A 17,525-nucleotide genomic window follows, 5' to 3' on the forward strand; every position below is an offset into this window, starting at 1 on the left:
ACCTACTATTATATTAAAATATAATACTGAGTGGGCAATATAATTACACCACATGAATATTTGAAAAAAAAAAAAAAACTTTTTTAAGAAAATTTGTCAGTAATTTCCCGCTTTATTTAAAATTTTACACGTAGTAAAAAAGGCCTACGTGCTCTGGATTCATTATGAAAATTTATTTTGTTTCTCAGAGCAAATTCTAGTTTAGTTTGCTCTGAGAAACGAAATAAATTTTCGTAATTTTACACATAGAAATAATGAAATATAATGTAGACATGGATAAGAAAAAATGTAAACACAGTGATGAATTCCTTACTCGTATTTAAATAAATAAAGATAGTACAGGTAACCCTCGTATAATACGGTTATCAGGTTCCTGTAAAATGTTATGTTGTGCAAAACCATATTATACGGGACTAAGGAAAAGTACAAAAAGGGGAGTTACATTCCAAAAGCTAACAAAAATACAGCATTCTAGATTTTGTTAATTTTCTGTTCTCTTTAAAATATCAGTAATCTGGGTTTGTTTGCTTTTGCTTGATAAATCTTTGTGAATTTCTTTTTAAGGAACCAAGCATTTTTGAAGCTCCCTTTTGAACTTTGGGCTCCTTTCATTGAAGAATCTGTATTCAAAAAATAAGATTCTAATTGCTTGGCTAACTATGCCTTCCCCTATGCTTTTCATCTGCAATATCATCATCTGAATTGATTTGATTTTACTTCTGATGCCATTTGCACTAAATCCACTATGCCAGCTTCTTTTTCTACCAGTAATTCTTGAATGTCTTCAGTAATCATATCTTTTTTTATTTTTTTAGGAGCATCAGCAACTAAGGACATGTTACTCTGTGTATATTGTCTATAAATTGAGTGGGCCCCGAGGTCGATTTTCTATTTTGCTGGATGAAAAATCCCAGTTTCCGAGAGAAAAAACCATGCTACCCTCACCTGAGCCCGACTAACTCAGCCACATTGTAAAAGAGACCCATAAAAATTCCTCCCTTCATCGACGGGATTTGAACTCGGGTCTTTTCCGCCAAAGTGGCGGTATGAGAAAGAGGAGAGCGATTCTATGAACTGTGCTACCCACAAGGGCTTCAGTAATTATATCATTAAAACTTTCCACTCCTACCGATGTAGCAAGTTCTACTATTGCACAGATTCCGTTTTCTGCTCGTTCGATCATATTTCCTAAATGAACTGACTCGGGCCATACATTTTTCCACACGCATTTAACACTGATGGTTTTACTTCTTTCGGCGATAAAGCTATGATTCTGATACAGTCCACAATTGAGGAATATTTCCACGTCTCCATTACTTCAATAGATTCGGAATCAACTTTTCCAAAATCCATTGCAACGATTTTCTGATGGAATGAGTTTTAAAGGTGGATATAATGCCTTCATCTAATGGCTGAATGAAAGAAGTTGTATTAACCCAATACAACTGTGGCGGTAGAAATATAACTTCAATGTTTGGATGACTTAAATCTTTTAGATGACCTGGTGTACTATCCAACAGCAATATAACTTTGAAATCTAGATTTTTCCACGTTCAACAAGTACAAGTTCAATAGCACAGAACGTAACACAGGAATTTCCCAACAAAATAAAATACAGGGATTTCTCAATATATATATATATATATATATATATTTTTTTTTTTTTTTTTTTTTTTTGACTAGTGAGTCAACAGCAGGGATTCAAAAAAAGGGGAAACACTGAAAATTTACATCCAACATAATAGCAGGATTTTCACCACACAAAAGCTCAAAAATACCGTGTTATATAAGGTTTACTGAAATTCTCTAACCGTGTTAGAGTGAAACCATGTTATACAAGTACCATGTTGTGTGAGGATTGCACAATTTATCAATCGTGTTAGAGTGAAACTGTGGTGTACAAGTACCGTGTTTATATGGGGGTGCCAGTATTTAGTTTTATACAAATAATAAATAAATACATCAAGGCCTCCAAAGCTGAGTGGTCAAGTGCATGGGTGCAATAGCACATGCACTTTGAGTAGACCAGGGTTCAAGCCCCTGGCTGAGAAATATGGTTGACCTGCCAACGTGAACTGGACCAGGATTTTTTTTTTTTTTTTTTTTATGAAACCCACACACGCACAAGAGGTAACAGGACCTATAGTACTTAGTACCATGCATGGATTGAAGGCTGAGAAGCCAAAATACGATGTTTGTTGACATTAGACTTTAACTTCTGTAGACTGTAATTTTCAGGAAATATATATGAAGGAACGTTGTTCCAGAAAACGGCAGCTGAATGAATAAACAAGGAAGATGAAAAGTTGATTCTGTGAGTTTGAAGATGGACAATAAATGGATGTTGGCTGCTGGCGGCATGTGTTCGGATTATTTTGAAAGAGAGAGCAGGAATTATAGAAGCCAATTCAGAAGAATAGTGTTCATGGAAGTATCTGTAGAAAAGGCATGCAGCAGAAACAGTACATCTATGAGACAGCGAGTGGAGAGATTCTGTTAGAGAGGAGTCATTAATTTAACCTAACTGCTCTCTTCTGAATAGAATCTAGAAGCCTGAGAGAGATTTTGGGAGCACCCCCCAGATGGGAACAATATTCCATGGTAGGGCAGATTTGCGATTTGTACAGAGTGAACAGATGTTTGGAAAAAAAGTAACGCCCAGAACAAAAGAGAAAACCAAGTTTTTGAGATGCAGAAGAAGCAATATTTGCTTGAGCCAAGAGAGATTAGAAGTCAGGGTAATTCCCAAAAGAAATATATCATCTTGCCTAGAAATCGGAGTGTCACCAAAGATAAGCATTTTAGCCTTTCTAGCATTAGTTGAGGCATATGATGCAAGAAAGCAAGCTTACAGATCATCACCAAAAAAAAATAAAATTAAAAAACCACCCCATTTCACCCATCTGGTCACTCCACGTTAGTCTAGTTCATCCTTAAATTTATTTAATCTATCAAAATTGGTAACGGATATTTGAGAAGTTGAAGCATTGAGCAGGGCAAGGTTTCTCAAACTGATAATCGAATGCAATGTGCTATCATCAGCAAAACTATGGATAGGATTTTCGGTCAATGGAAGAAGGTCATTAATATACAAGAGGAAAAGAGTGGGGGAAAGAACTGAACCTTGGGGGACACCAGCATTAGTGGAGAAGTTAGAAGACAGAGTTATCTACCATCGCCTTCAGTGGTCAGAGAGAAAACTGGATACCCAATTACAAAAAACAATTGGCAAACCATAAAATGGAAGCTTGTTTAGAAGATCTTTATGTTGTTGTTGTTATTTGGTTTTTAGGAGCATTAGGCGCCTCCGCATAACATGCAAAATTCACATTACTTCTTTCATGCAAATTCTCCTTTATTTTACTTTTGTTGCTATACATTTTCTCAACTCTATTCACAACTTTGTTATTTATAGATTCTTGTATACATTTTAATATTTAAATAAGCAACTTATATTCATAATCAATACCTACAGCATAAAATAAGATAGCAAACATTTACCTGAGGGACAAATTCCAGTTCCAGTTCACCAGACAAATATTGCCTTTCAAATTCAGCATTTTCACCCACATATGATGATATCATACGCTTTATCTAAAATTCATAATAAATTAAGTGTTAAACCAAATTTAAAACTAGAATAATGACAAAAATTTAAAACTATAAAAAGTTAACGTTTAAATTCTCGAAAGTGGTGTACTATTAGTGAGTATATTCAATTCACATCTTTTATGAACTGAGTATACTTACTCGCTACAATATTTTTTTAAATGCAAAAAGAATGTACGTTATTAGAATAAAGTGAGAAATTTAAATCTTTATTTTTTTTTTTATGAGAACCCCAAACACGAAAGGTATCAAAACCTATAGTACTTAGTACCGTGCATGGGTTGAAGGAGAAGTATGGGGAGAGGGGGATGCCGGAAACTTTGCTCTAGAGACTAAACATGGGTTTCGCCACTTCAAGCCTCCAATAAGCAAAGTGGTGGTATTTCACCGGTTGATGAAAGTCATCTACCACCTATCACAGAATTGTAACTAGCATAATTTATAAATAATGCATTATGAGCTTAAAAATTAAATTAAATTTTTTTCTATTAAAGTAACAAATATTACATAAGCCTAAAAAATACTCTTCTTTCTGAATGTTTCATGAAATTTTCATGGCACCATCAAAGTACAATCTTTTTTGCAAATTAGGTATGTGTATATGTCCCTTTGTAGTTGCCTCTATTTCCTTCCTCCAAAAAGTACTCAACTAAATCCAGAGCATTAGCATTTCACTGCTTCAATACAGATTCAAAAGTCCCTGTGCACCTACAAAAACACACTGTAGCATCAAAAATGTTGGTGCATGTCTTCATAAACAAATAATTGTGTAAACGCTTGTCTACAAGTAGATGGGGAGCTATCATCAACACTTCTTGTAACCTTGACTAAGTAAATATGTTCATACAACATATTACAAAAAAAATAATTTGTTACTACAGGTATACAGGGACTTTTGTAATGTGATTAAATGAATCCTGTATATAAGATCAAATTTCATCTCATCAGCAGATCTCACTAGTCTACTGAAAGTGGTATAATTATGACAGTCAAATTTTAGATGACCTGATAATTTTTTCTAATCCATTTTAAGCCAGCTCTCAGAAATTATATGAGATAGTTGTGCCCATTCTTAAAAAAATCTCAAAGAGGTAACATTTTTTAAAATCTGCTTCAAGTGCATGTTTGTGGGGTAAAACTAAAATACCTGACTCATGTCCATAGTCATATCCTATAATGTACCCACCCTCCAGCAAACCACATAGTATGTATAATGATAGAAATCTCCAGTAATGCCTATTTAAAAAACTTCAAAGATAAATTGAGAAGTTAGAGCATACCTGAAATACAAGAGCTGTCATAAATATCACACAACTGCCATAGAATTATCTGATATTATAATACATCAGGAAATAATGTTTATGAAGACATGCACCAACATTTCTGAAGTAACACCTCCATCATCATTGCAGGTACTCAGGTACAGTATTTCTGAATTATCCTATATATTAGTAATGGCCATATGGTGCAAGGAAGCCTAAAGCTTATACTGCACCAACCAAAAAAAAAAAAAGGAGTAAAATAATAATAAAATAAATAAATAATAAAAGAAAAGGAAAGGAAATACATAACTTAGAATACTGACCTTTGAATTTCTCTAAACTGACAGCCTCAACCACCCATGTAGGTAACTTATTTCAGCAATTTATAACTCGCTGAAATCTATTCTCAACATCTCTCCCCGTAACTTGAATTTATGGCTTCTAGTTCTAGAACCATTTATAACTGTGAAAATTTCATCCTCATTCATTTTACTTTTGCCTCTCAGTACCTTAAACACCTCAATCAAGTCTCTTCTAAGGTGCCTAGTTTCCAAGCTGTGCAACCTACATATTTGAAGTCTTTCCTCATATGGATGCCCTTTTGCTGATCTCACCACGTGCTTTATCAGTCGCTGGACTTTCAATGGTTTTTTGTAGGTGTGGTTTCCATACTTGAACCCAGTATTTCAAGTGTGATCTAACAATAGCCTTATATAATGGGATTATGAAATCCTTTATCTTTACCAGCAAGTGTTCGATAAATTATCGATAGGACACCATGGGCCTTCCTTGCAACCTGTCTACAATGCTTGGAGAACTTCATGTCTGACCGTATCATAACTCCCAAGTACCTATCTTCCACTACTGACTTTAGTTCAACTTCAAGTGTATATGTTATTTTGGGGTTGCTGTTCCCCAGGTGTAAGACTTTGATAGCTGCCACTTTTCCGACCATCCCTGAAGTCTATCAGGTCCCTCTGAAGAAGCTCTGATTGGCAATCATCATTAACTACTCTACTGATCTTTACATCATCTGCAAATTTAGACATCATGCCCTCTATCCCTTCATTGATGCCATTTAAGAAAATCAAAAACAATGGTCCCAATACTGATCCTTGGGGAACCCCATTTCTTACATTAACCCAATCTGAGGAATAACCATTTATCACAACTCTCTGCCTCCTGTCCTTAAGCCCTTCTGCTATCCATCTAAGGATTTTCCCTGTGATTCCAACCTGCTCCAGCCTATAAAGTAATCACTTGTACGGGACTGAGTCAAATGCTTTGCTGAATTTAAATAAACAATGCCGAGATTATTCCCTAAATCCAGCTCACGAGTGACCCCTATCAAAATAGCTAACCAGATTTGTTAAACATGATTTTCTTTCTACAAAACCATGTTGTGTATCCTTCAGAATTCTATTTCTATCTAATGATCCTGAATTCCACCCTTAATCATTGTCTCCACAATTTTCTCTACTACTGAAGTTAGACTGACCAGTCGGTAATTTCCCACTACTCTTAGAACTGTCTAAGAGTAGTGGCACTTAGTATTATGTATTGGCACTTTTCCAATCCAACAGAATGTCTCCTGAGACGAGTGATGCTCCCATAATTAGCCTTAATGGTTCAATGCACTCACTTGCCACCTCCCTTAAAATTATAGGGTATATGCCATTAACCACAGGGGCCTTACTTGCCTGTAAGCTCGAAAGTTTTTTCATTAAATAATCAAGTGAAATTTCAATATCATTAATTACATATTTTTCAACTTCACTCCCATAATTTCTCATTAACATAAAGGGTTTTTCTTCTGTAAATATGGATGCAGAGTAACAAGTGAGTTCAACAGTAACATCAGCTGGAGTATCTAATATATCTGCAACTTACTCTGTATAGTAGAGCGTCGATAATCCAAACTAATTGGGACCGGGGGTAGTTTTGATTTTCGAACTTATCAAACTGTTCTGGAGACTTAAAAAAAAAAAAAAAAAAAAAAAGGCTTAATAAGTTGAGAAATAAAAACAATGGCTTTAAAATCAGAGGGACTGCCTAATTTTTTGTCAAAATCCAGTGCCTTTTCACACAACAAAAGTCCAGATATGGGTTTTCCTAAACTTTGTCTCTGTGTGAACCACAAACAAATGGCACCTTTGAGGGATGGGTCATTAGCTGTTCTCATAGTTTTTCGATGCAAACTTAAAAATTTTTTTCTCGTTGTTTTTAATGTCTGTTATGATTGACTTTCCAACCTCGTAAAATTTTGCTAACAAAGACCTGCTTTCTTCCTGTGAAAGTCTATTCAAAATCTCATTCTTCAATTCAATTGTTAAAAATTTCTGCTTCCTTTTAAAAGATGAAGAAAACTATAATACGGTAAAATAAAACTCTGTTCTGAATATTTTTAATCTGTATCTCACTTGCTTGTATCATGTTAGTTGCAATTTCTTCGTGCCGCATTCTTTGTTATTCATTGACACATCTTTTTTTACTGTTTTAGATTTTTATTGCTTTAGAAAATACAACCCCATAAAAATGTCAGTGTTATGTTTTGTTAGTACTGTATGTATATTAATTAAACTATGTGCATAAGCATAAATTTATTTTTATTTCGCTAATCTGTAGATAATATTCTTCCAATTTTCACGTATGATTTAATTTTGTTTAATTGAAAGGTAAAAAAAAAGGTTTGAATTTGTGCTTTATATCTTCATTTTTAGAGCCCGTGGATAATATTCCTCCAATTTTTGCTTATTAGAATTGCCGTTAAATACAATCAAAATTCAATTCACAAAATTTGTGAATTGAATTTTGAACATGTGTTCACAATAACCGGCACTTAATGAAATTATTTTATGGCACAAGTATTAAAAAAAAAAAAAGAAAAAAGAAAATGCTGGCTTATTGACATTCGGATTTGACACTACTGTATTTTTGCATGTCCATGACATATGATCTTTTAGATCCCATCCTACAAATGCTAATAAGAGACTTGCCTTTATGCACCTGGAGTCAGTTTTGCATTCTGACAATCATCTGAGTGCAATCAACATGCTGAATTAGACATGGTCCACAATAATCTTTGAGGTGTTTGTACATTAGTACTGGGGTCCAAGATCTCCAACATAACACAGCCTGCATAAAAAGACATCTAAGCCAAGGTGAAACCACAAGTTTGCTCCCCAGTCAGATTAACCTTTACTTTCAACTGTTTTTGTGACTGGTTTGTTTTTTTTTTTTTTTTTTTTGGATAGTTGAAATTATATAGTTGAACTACTGTATATTCAAAATTTAAAATCAACTGGATATGAGCTGTCCTAGCCATAAGTTAACTTTATGCTACAAAGTGAGATCATGAGGTAAAATCAATGAGATAAGATATTTATGCAGGGAAGTATGTTTATTTAATTTGGGGTATACTGCAATGAAAGAAAATACTTATCAAAGTGACTAATAAATATAGCTACAGTCACATGAAGATTCGTATTATAGGTGGAGCATTTATTGTTTTCCAAGATGGGTAAAAACAAAACTCATTCTAGGTTTGGTTTTTGCATATTATTTCGGACATTTTCAGACACCAGTCAGATCACTGTACCAGCATTATGATCCATTACGCACATTAACAGAGAATTTCTTATTAGATGAATAATGATAAAATTAATGACATAACTGATACCAGTACTTTTGTTTGGCTACTACTACTGAACAATGACAGATCCATTGGAGTGTAGTAGTAGTGGCATGTGATGCAAGAAAACAAGTGTATGAGCTTATGCAGCATCAGCCAAAAAAAAAAAAAAAAAAAAAAATTTTCCCACAACCTCTAAATGTTTGTCCAGTTCCTCCTTAAATTTATTTAACCTATCAACTTCCACAACGGCAGATGGAAGTTTGTTCCAGCAATTAACCACCCGCTGGCTAAAGGCAAATTTCCGAACATCTATTCTACATCGGTCTTTCCTTAATTTGAATTTATGCCCCCTTAGGTTCGTAATCTGAACAAGTGGAAGAATCCCATCAGAATTCAGCGTGCCCATTCAAGGCCTTATACACCTCAATCAGATCACTGTGCAGGTGCCTAGTCCCCAGCCACTGCAATTTGCAGAACTTAAACCTCTCTTGGTAAGATTGTTTGTTATTTGGTTTTTAGGAGCATTAGCAACTAAGGCCATATTGCTCTCGGGGATATGCGGTGGTCATTCCGTGACCTTTCTGCATCCTCTGTATTTGGTGGTGACAGGCTCGAACCCCGGTCTAATCAAGAAGCGTGTGCTATGCACTGCTGCTCCTTCCCACCTGGCTATGGAGGCGCCCTCTTGGTAAGAGGATCCCTTCATTCCCCTCACCAATCTTGTTGCCTTCTCTGTACACACTCAAGCAAATCTACATCCTTCCTAAAATGAGGCCTCCAGACCTGCACGCAGTACTCAAGGCGTGGCCTGACCATTGTCTTATACAAAGGGACAATCACCTCCTTTTCCCTGCTAGCAAAATTCCTATATATCATTGACAAAACCCCATGGCCTGCCCTGGCACCCTGTCTGCATTGCTCAGAAAACTTCATATCTGGCTGCACAATTATTCCCCGGTCTTTTTCATTTTCTACCACCTTAACTGTAGTACGTTTCTCTGGGGTTACTTCTACCCATATGCAGTACTTTGCATTTGTCAAGCTTAAACTTCAGTTGCCACTTCTCAGCCCATCTGCCCAAATTTTCTAGATCCTGTTGCAATAGCACACTGCCATTACTGTCATTAACAACCCTGCTGACCTTTGTATCATCTGCAAACTTTGACACTAAGCCTGATATACCTTCATCAATATCACTGATAAATATACAAAAAAACGATGGACCCAACACCGAAACCCTGTGAGACTCCACTAATAACATTAATTCACGAAGAGCAGCACCCATTAATTACCACCCTCTGTCTTCTCCCAATCAACCATCCTTTTATCCATTGTAGCAATTTACCCTTAATACCTTTCTGCTCCAATTTGTACAATAGTCTTCCATGTTCAGGAGCATTCTAGAATGCTCCTGAACCTGAAATTTAAAAAAATTATCATTCTCTGAATTGAGGGGGGAGGAAACAGTTCTCATTGTTCAATCAGAACCAATCATATGACAGCAGCTATTGTTGTTTAGTAAAAATGTCATTAATACTTAAGAGAAAGAAATACCTGTTTTGCTTTTAAAAGAAGACCTAAACCAAAATCATCAACTCCTGCATTATTACTGACCACTATAAGATTTTTAACTCCTTTTTGAATCATAGCATTAATCAGGTTTTCTGGTATACCACAGAGGCCAAATCCTGGAAGAAACATTTTATATAAATAGTTGCTTATGCAAAAAAAAAAAAAAAAAATCATCAAAATTTTTATACTAAAAGAAAGAACAGACTAGACACTTGTGGTGTAACATGTATACCACAAGTGTAGTATACATTCAGTCTATATATATAAGTTTTAAGAAAGTTTAGTATATATACCAGTTTTAAGAAAGTTTAGTATATATATCAGTTTTAAAAAAATTACATTACATCATACATATAACACCACGCTGAATGGTTTTTGATGTTTGTAAACTAATAGCTGTTTTTACCTCATTTTAATTTATGCTGATTTCAGAAAAGTTATTCACTCTTTTTTTTTCTATCATGTACCAATTTTTCACAAATCACTTAATGCATATTATTAAATGCATTCAGTTAGAATAAATGCTGGGAATTTGTAAACCAAATCTTCATTATTGTGTCAACCTTGAGTAAAATGTCTTAATACAAATATAAAAAAAGTTTGAATAATCCAAACATTTTGTTATACAGTATTTGTGGGAGCTGCATAATCCTCAAGACAAGATATTACAAATTTTGTGAAAAATATGTATTGTGCTTATTTTGGAGTATAAATTGATGACCACAGTTCATAAACTACTGGTAGACCTGAAAACTGTCCTCCTTCCACCCTTGCATTTCAAACTGGATTTGAGGAAACGGTTTGTGAAAGCTTTACTTCAGGAAGGTTCCTGCTTCAACTATCTTTGTACTAAATTCCTATCAACCACCTAAGAGAAGCTAAAACAAAGTATTTTTGTTGGACCTCATATAACTGATGAAGGACAGATTTTGAGGGAACTATAAATAAAAGAAAAACTGTTGTTGAGACCTTCTTAGGGAACAACAGTCCAGAATACAAGGATTTAGTTGAAAATAAATATGTTGGCAACCTCCAAGAAGCTTGGCTTCAACATTTTTTACACTCCCACATTGACTACTTCCCAGAAGATCTAGGAAGTGTTAGTGAAAAACAGGGTAAGAGGTTTCACCAGGACATTTCCTGGTGAAACCTCTCCAAGAAAGATATGGAGATGAGATACCAGGGAAGGGGGAATTTCAACATGATGACTGACTATTGCTGGATGCTGAAGAGGGACTATAAAGTAGAAGGATCTGCAAGAAAATCAAAGCAGCCAAAATTTCACCAATCATAGATGAATTTTTGAAATGAGAGGCGAGTGTTTAGTGGACTTTTTATTAGTCTTTTTTTTTTAATAGTGTTTTCAACATTTATTTAAATATAAAATGTCTCGTAAAAATAGTATTTTGTTATAATTTCAGGGCACAAATTTTGGCAATATTAATAAAAATTTGTGAAAAATCCAATTTCCTTTCATGACTTGAAGAAACCTGATGTGATGGAAACAAATAAAAATCATTTTTGAAATCAGCATTAGAAAATGATTCAAACACCCTTTTCTGAGAAAACATCAGCGAATTTTTTTTCAAAATACAGAGCAGCATAATCTATCAGTACAGTGCTGGCATTTTTTTTTTTTTTTTTTTTTTTGTCACTTTTCTATGAAATCCCAAACAAAAAAGATATTAGAATCTACTATGCTCACCTCCTACTAACAGTTTTGCCCCATCTGGAATATCAGTGATAGCATCAGTGGCATCACTAAAAAACTGAACTTCTCGTTTGCAACTAGTAGTGAAATATGCAGAGCATCCCTACAAATGAAAATTATAGTAAATACCTTCTTTAATTCATTTTAATTAATATAATACTTTAAAAATGTAACAGCTACTAAGCAGATTATTGAAATTAACATTTTTGCTCATTTTTAACTCAAAATTTGGAAACATACACTGCATTATATAAATATAAATGAAATTCAACATTTTATATTTGAATTTTGTTACTAAAAAGTTGTTATTAAAATTTAATGACACAAAACTGCAACAAACATATTGTGCCAGTTCATAAGCTACTGGCAGAAACTGATATATAGGTTAATGAAAGGCAATCATATAAAGAAATTCTTTTTTAAGTAACTCTATATTTCAAACAAGTTTGCTTTTTTATTCTTAGGACGTGATGTAGCACTAACAGCTTAGATAAAGTTGACAAAGATGGGCATTAGCAGTGGCAAATGATGCAAGAAAGTAAGCTTATAGAGCATCAGATAAAAAAAAAAAAACCAATTCCAATTTACATATCCATCCCTCCAATAGGTCTAGTGATTCCTTGAATTATTTAAGCAATCAACTTCCGCAACAACAACAGATGACGGTTTGCTCCAGCAATCAACCATCTGCTGGCTAAAGGCAAACTTCCACACAGACCTAAATGGTTGTCAAATGAACTAATGAGACTCGTGGTAGAGAAGAAAACTGCATGTAATGCATATAAATTATCACGCAACACAGAAGCCTATGGCAGATATAAGCTCGTCTGCAATCAGTCACAAAAACTTTAAAAGGAAGGAGATGAATTAGATTGATCCACTTGATATCGATGGTTTGACTGCTGATGATCCTGCTCAGATAGCAAACAAACTGAATGAGTACTTTACATCTACATTCACACATGAGGAGTTATTAAGGTTTGAAAATGCCAGAAGGTTAACAAATTGTAGCAGGGTGCTTAATGATTTTGTAATAACTGAGAGCAAAGTGGAGGAGAAATTGTTGAAGTTAAACATAAGAAAGGCGCCTGGGGTGGAAGGGATCTATCCAGTTATATTAAAGGAGGTGGCAAAGGAACTAATCAAACCCTTAGCCATAATTATGAGAGCATCCTTGGACTCAGGGGAGGTCCCCACAGACTGGAGATGTGCAAATGTATCCCAAATTCACAAAGGGATATCAAAGGGTGAAAGGAGTAATTACAGACCAGTTAGTTTAACGTCTGTTCCAGGTAAATTAATGGAGTCACTAGTTAAAGATGTACTGCAGGATCATCTAGACAAGACTGCAGCAATAATTCAGACACAGCATGGGTTTGTTAAGGGAAAGTCTTGTCTGACAAATTTGATTGGTTATTATGATGTGGTTAGAAAGGAACTGGATGTAAAAAATAATTTTGATATCATATACTTGGATTTCAGGAAAGCTTTTGATACTGTTGCACATGGAAGACTACTGTACGAATTGGAACAGTATGGCATTAAGGGCAAGTTGCTGCAATGGATAAAAGGATGGGTGAGTGGGAGAAGACAGAGTAGTGATCAATGGGTACTCCGCTGTGTGGACTAATGTTATTAGTGGAGTCCCTCAGCGTTCATTGTTGTTTTGTATATTTATCAATGATATTGATGAAGGTATAACAAGCTTAATATCAAAGTTTGCAGGTGATATAAAGGTTGGCAGAGTTGTTAATGATAGTAATGGCAGTGTGCTACTGCAACAGGATCTAGAAAATCTGGGCAGATGGGCTGAGAAATGGCAACTGAAGTGGAAACTTTAACAAAGTACTGCATATAGGTTATTTGTTTGTTTGTTATTTGGTTTTTAGGAGCATTAGCAACTAAGGCCATATTGCTCCGGGATATGCGGTGGTCATTCCCTGAATGACCTTTCCGCATCCTCCGTATTTGGTGGTGACGGGCTCGAACCCCGGTCTAATCAAGAAGCTTGTGCTACGCACTGCTGCTCCTTCCCACCTGGCTACGGAGGCGCCGCATATAGGTAACAATAACCAAAGAGAAACATACCAACTGTGTGGTACTACACTGAGGGAATTGGAAAGTGAAAGAGACCTGGAGGTAATTGTGCAGTCAAATATGAAGTTCGCTGAGCAGTGCAGACAGGTTGCCACGGCACATCATGGAGTCTTGTCAATGATATATAGGAATTTTGCTAGCAGGAACAGGGAGGTGATTATCCCGTTATACAAGGCAATGGTCAGGCCACACCTAGAGTATAAGTCTGGAGGCCTCATTTTAGGAAGAATGTAAAGTTGCTAGAACGAGTACGAAGAAGGGCAACAAGATTGGTGAGGGGAACAAAGGGGTGCTCTTACCAAGAAAGGCTTAAGTTCTGCAAATTGCAGCACCTGGAGAGTAGGCACCTGCAAGGTGATCTGTTGTTGTTGTTTGGTTTTTAGGAGCATTAGCAATTAAGGCCATATTGCTCCAGGATATGCGGTGGTCATTCCTTAACCTTTCCACATCCTCCGTATTTGGTGGTGACGGGCTCGAACCCCGGTCTAATCAAGAAGCGTGTGCTACGCACTGCTGCTCCTTCCCACCTGGCTACGGAGGCGCCTAAGGTGATCTGATTGAGGTGTATAAGACATTGAATGGGTTGAGCACACTGAATTCTAATAGGATTCTTCCACTTGCTCAGATTACAAATCTAAGGGGGTGTAAATTCATATTGAGGAAAAGCAGTTGTAGAATAGATGTGCAGAAATTTGCCTTTAGCCAGCAGGCAGCAGGTGGTTAATTGCTGGAACAAACTTCCATCTGTCGTTGTGGAAGTTGATAGCTTAAATAAATTCAAGGATAGACTGGACAAACTCTTAGAGGGAATGGTTGTGTGAATTTTTTTTTTTTTTTTTTTTGGCTGTTGCTACATAAGCTCATATGCTTGCTTTCTTGCATCCCAGGCCTCTATTACTTTGATTCTGCAACCGTTCATCCTCAATTTGAATTTGTGCCGCCCTTATTTGTGTATTCTGAGCAAGAGGAAAAATCCTATCAACTGAGCTTGCCCAATCCATTCAAGGCCTTAAACACCTCAATTCAGGCACCTTGCAGGTGCCTGGTCCACAAACTGCAATTTGCAGATCTGAAACTTTTCTTGGTAAGAGCACCCCTTAGTTCCACTCAAGAATCTCGTTGTCCTTTTCTGTATTCGTTCCAGCAGCTCTACATCTTAGCATTAGCATAGGCATATGATGCAAGAAAGCAAGCTTATTCAGCATCAGCCAAAAAAAAAAAAAAAAAAAAACCACTCCCATTTCACCCCTCCGTTCGTTCGAAATACCTGTCCAGTTGAGCTTTAAATTTGTTTAGGCTATCAACTTCAACAACAAGTGATGGAAGTCGGTTCCACCAACCAACCACCGGCCAAAGGCAAATTTCCGCACATCTATCCGACATCCGTCCTTCCTCAATTTGAATTTATGCCATCTGAGGTGATTATTCTGAGCAAGATGAAGAATCCCATTGGCATTGAGCATGCTCAAACCATTCAAAGCCTTATACACCTCTATCAGATCACCTCGCCGGTGCCTAGTCTCTAGACTCTGTAATTTGCAAAACTTAAACCTTTCTTCGTAAGAGCAACCCTTTGTTCCATTCACTAATCTTGTTGCCCTTCTCTGTACCCGTTCCAGCAGCTCTACATCCTTCTTGAAATGAGGCCTCCAGACCTGTGTACAGTACTCAAGATGTGGCCTAACCATTGCCTTATACAAGGGAATAATCACCTCCTTATCCCTGCTAGAAAAATTCCTGTATATCATTGACAAGACACCATGAGCTACTTTTGCAGCTCGTCTGCACTGCTCAGAGAACTTCATATCTGCCTGCACAATTACCCCCAGGTCCTTTTCATTCTCCACCACTGTCAGTGTAGTACCGCAGAGTTGATATGTTGCTCTGGGGCTACTGTTTCCCATATGTAGTACTTTACATTTGTCAATGTTAAACTTCATTTGCCACCTCTCAGCCCATCTGCTCAACCTTTCCAGATCCTGTTGCAGCAGCATAGCGTCAGTAGTGTCCTTAACAACCCTGCCAACCTTTGTATCATCTGCAAACTTGGACATTAAACTTGATATCCCATCATCAATATCATTCATAAACACCAAAAACAACAACGGACCCAACACTGAACCCTGAGGAACTCCACTAATAACATTAGTCCACGTTGAGCAGTGTCCATTGATTACCACTCTCTGTCTTCTGCCACTCAACCATCCCCTTATCCATAGCAGCAATTTGCCTCCAATGCCACACTGTTCCAATTTGTGCAGCAGTCTTCCATGTGCAACAGTATCAAAAGCCTTTCTAAGATCCAAATATTTATTCCTTGCATCCAGTTCTTTTGTGACTACATCATAGTATCCAATCAAATTGGTCAGGCAAGACCTGCCCTTAACAAAACCGTGCTGCGTCTGAGCTATAACTGAATTCTTGTCTAGATGATCCTGCAGTGCTTCTTTAACCAGTGCCTCCATTAATTTACCTGGAACAGAAGTTAAACTAACAGGTCTATAATTACTTGTGTCAGCCTTTGATCCTCCTTTGTGAATTGGGGTTACATTTGCACATCTCCAGTCTATGGGTACCTCCCCTGAGTCCAAAGAAGCTCTCATAATTATGGCTAGGGGTTTGCTTACTTCCTTTGCTGCCTCCTTTAATATAACTGGATAGATCCCATCCACCCCAGGTGCCTTTTTTATGTTTATCCTCAACAATCTCTCCTCCACTTTCCTCTCAGTTATTACAAAATCATCCAGCTCACTGCCAATGAGGCCTCCAGACCTGTATGCAAGTACACAATATGGAGCCTCACCATTACCTTGTACAATGGGATAATCACCTCCTTATCCCTTCTAGCAAAGTTCTGTATATCGTTGAGAAAATCCCATTAGCTGTCTTGGCAGCCTGTCTGCACTGCTGATTGCATAATTATCTCCAGCTAATTGTACAATTAGATATGAAGGTCTTTTTCATTTTCCACTACCCTGAGTATAGTACCACACAGTTGGTACGTTACTCTGGGGTTACTGCTACTCATATGCAGTACTTTACAATTGTAAAAATTAAACTTCCATTGTGATTTGTAGATCCTGTTGCACTAGCATACTATCATTACTACCATTAACACCCAGCCAAAAGTCATATCATTTGCAAACTTGGACATTAAGCCTGATACAGCATCATCAAAATCCTTGAAAAAATATGGAAAACAGCAATTGGCCCAACACCCAATCCCCGAAATCCACTAATAACAGTGTCCATTGATTCCCACTCTGTCTTCTCCCACTCAACCATCCCTTTATACATAGCAGCTATTTGCCCTTAATGCCACATAGCTCCAATTTTAATAGCAGTCCTTTATGTACAACAGTTTCAAAAGCTGTCCTGAAATCCAAGTATATGATGATAATAATAATAATAATAATAATAATAATAATATCATCAAAATTATATTTTGCATCCAGTTCCTTTGTGATCACATCATAGTATCCAATCAAATTGGCCAGACATGATTTCCCCTTAACAAACTGATGTGTCTGAAATAATTGCAGCTTTGTCTAGATGATCCGGCATTACTCCTTTAACCAGTGACTCCATCATTTTCCCTGGGACAGAAGTTAAACTACAAGGTCTGTAATTACTGACTCCC

At 36.5% G+C, this 17,525-nt stretch overlaps 1 protein-coding gene across 1 annotated transcript in view; it reads right to left on the minus strand.

The window, feature by feature from the left end:
* Positions 1–17,525, minus strand: part of SCOT (Succinyl-CoA:3-ketoacid CoA transferase) — a 180,886-nt gene that overhangs the window by 139,436 nt on the left and 23,925 nt on the right. The window contains exons 2-4 of the mRNA XM_090379500.1: positions 11,783–11,891; positions 10,060–10,193; positions 3,502–3,594 (exon numbers count right to left, since the gene is read on the minus strand). Coding sequence (XP_090235626.1) covers positions 3,502–3,594; positions 10,060–10,193; positions 11,783–11,891 — 336 coding nt within the window. The remainder of the gene's footprint in view (positions 1–3,501; positions 3,595–10,059; positions 10,194–11,782; positions 11,892–17,525) is intronic.

The sequence above is a fragment of the Mastigoproctus giganteus genome, chromosome 8 (assembly GCF_048544385.1).
Source record: "Mastigoproctus giganteus isolate SK-2022 chromosome 8, ASM4854438v1, whole genome shotgun sequence".
NCBI classification, from domain to species: Eukaryota; Metazoa; Arthropoda; class Arachnida; order Uropygi; family Thelyphonidae; genus Mastigoproctus; species Mastigoproctus giganteus.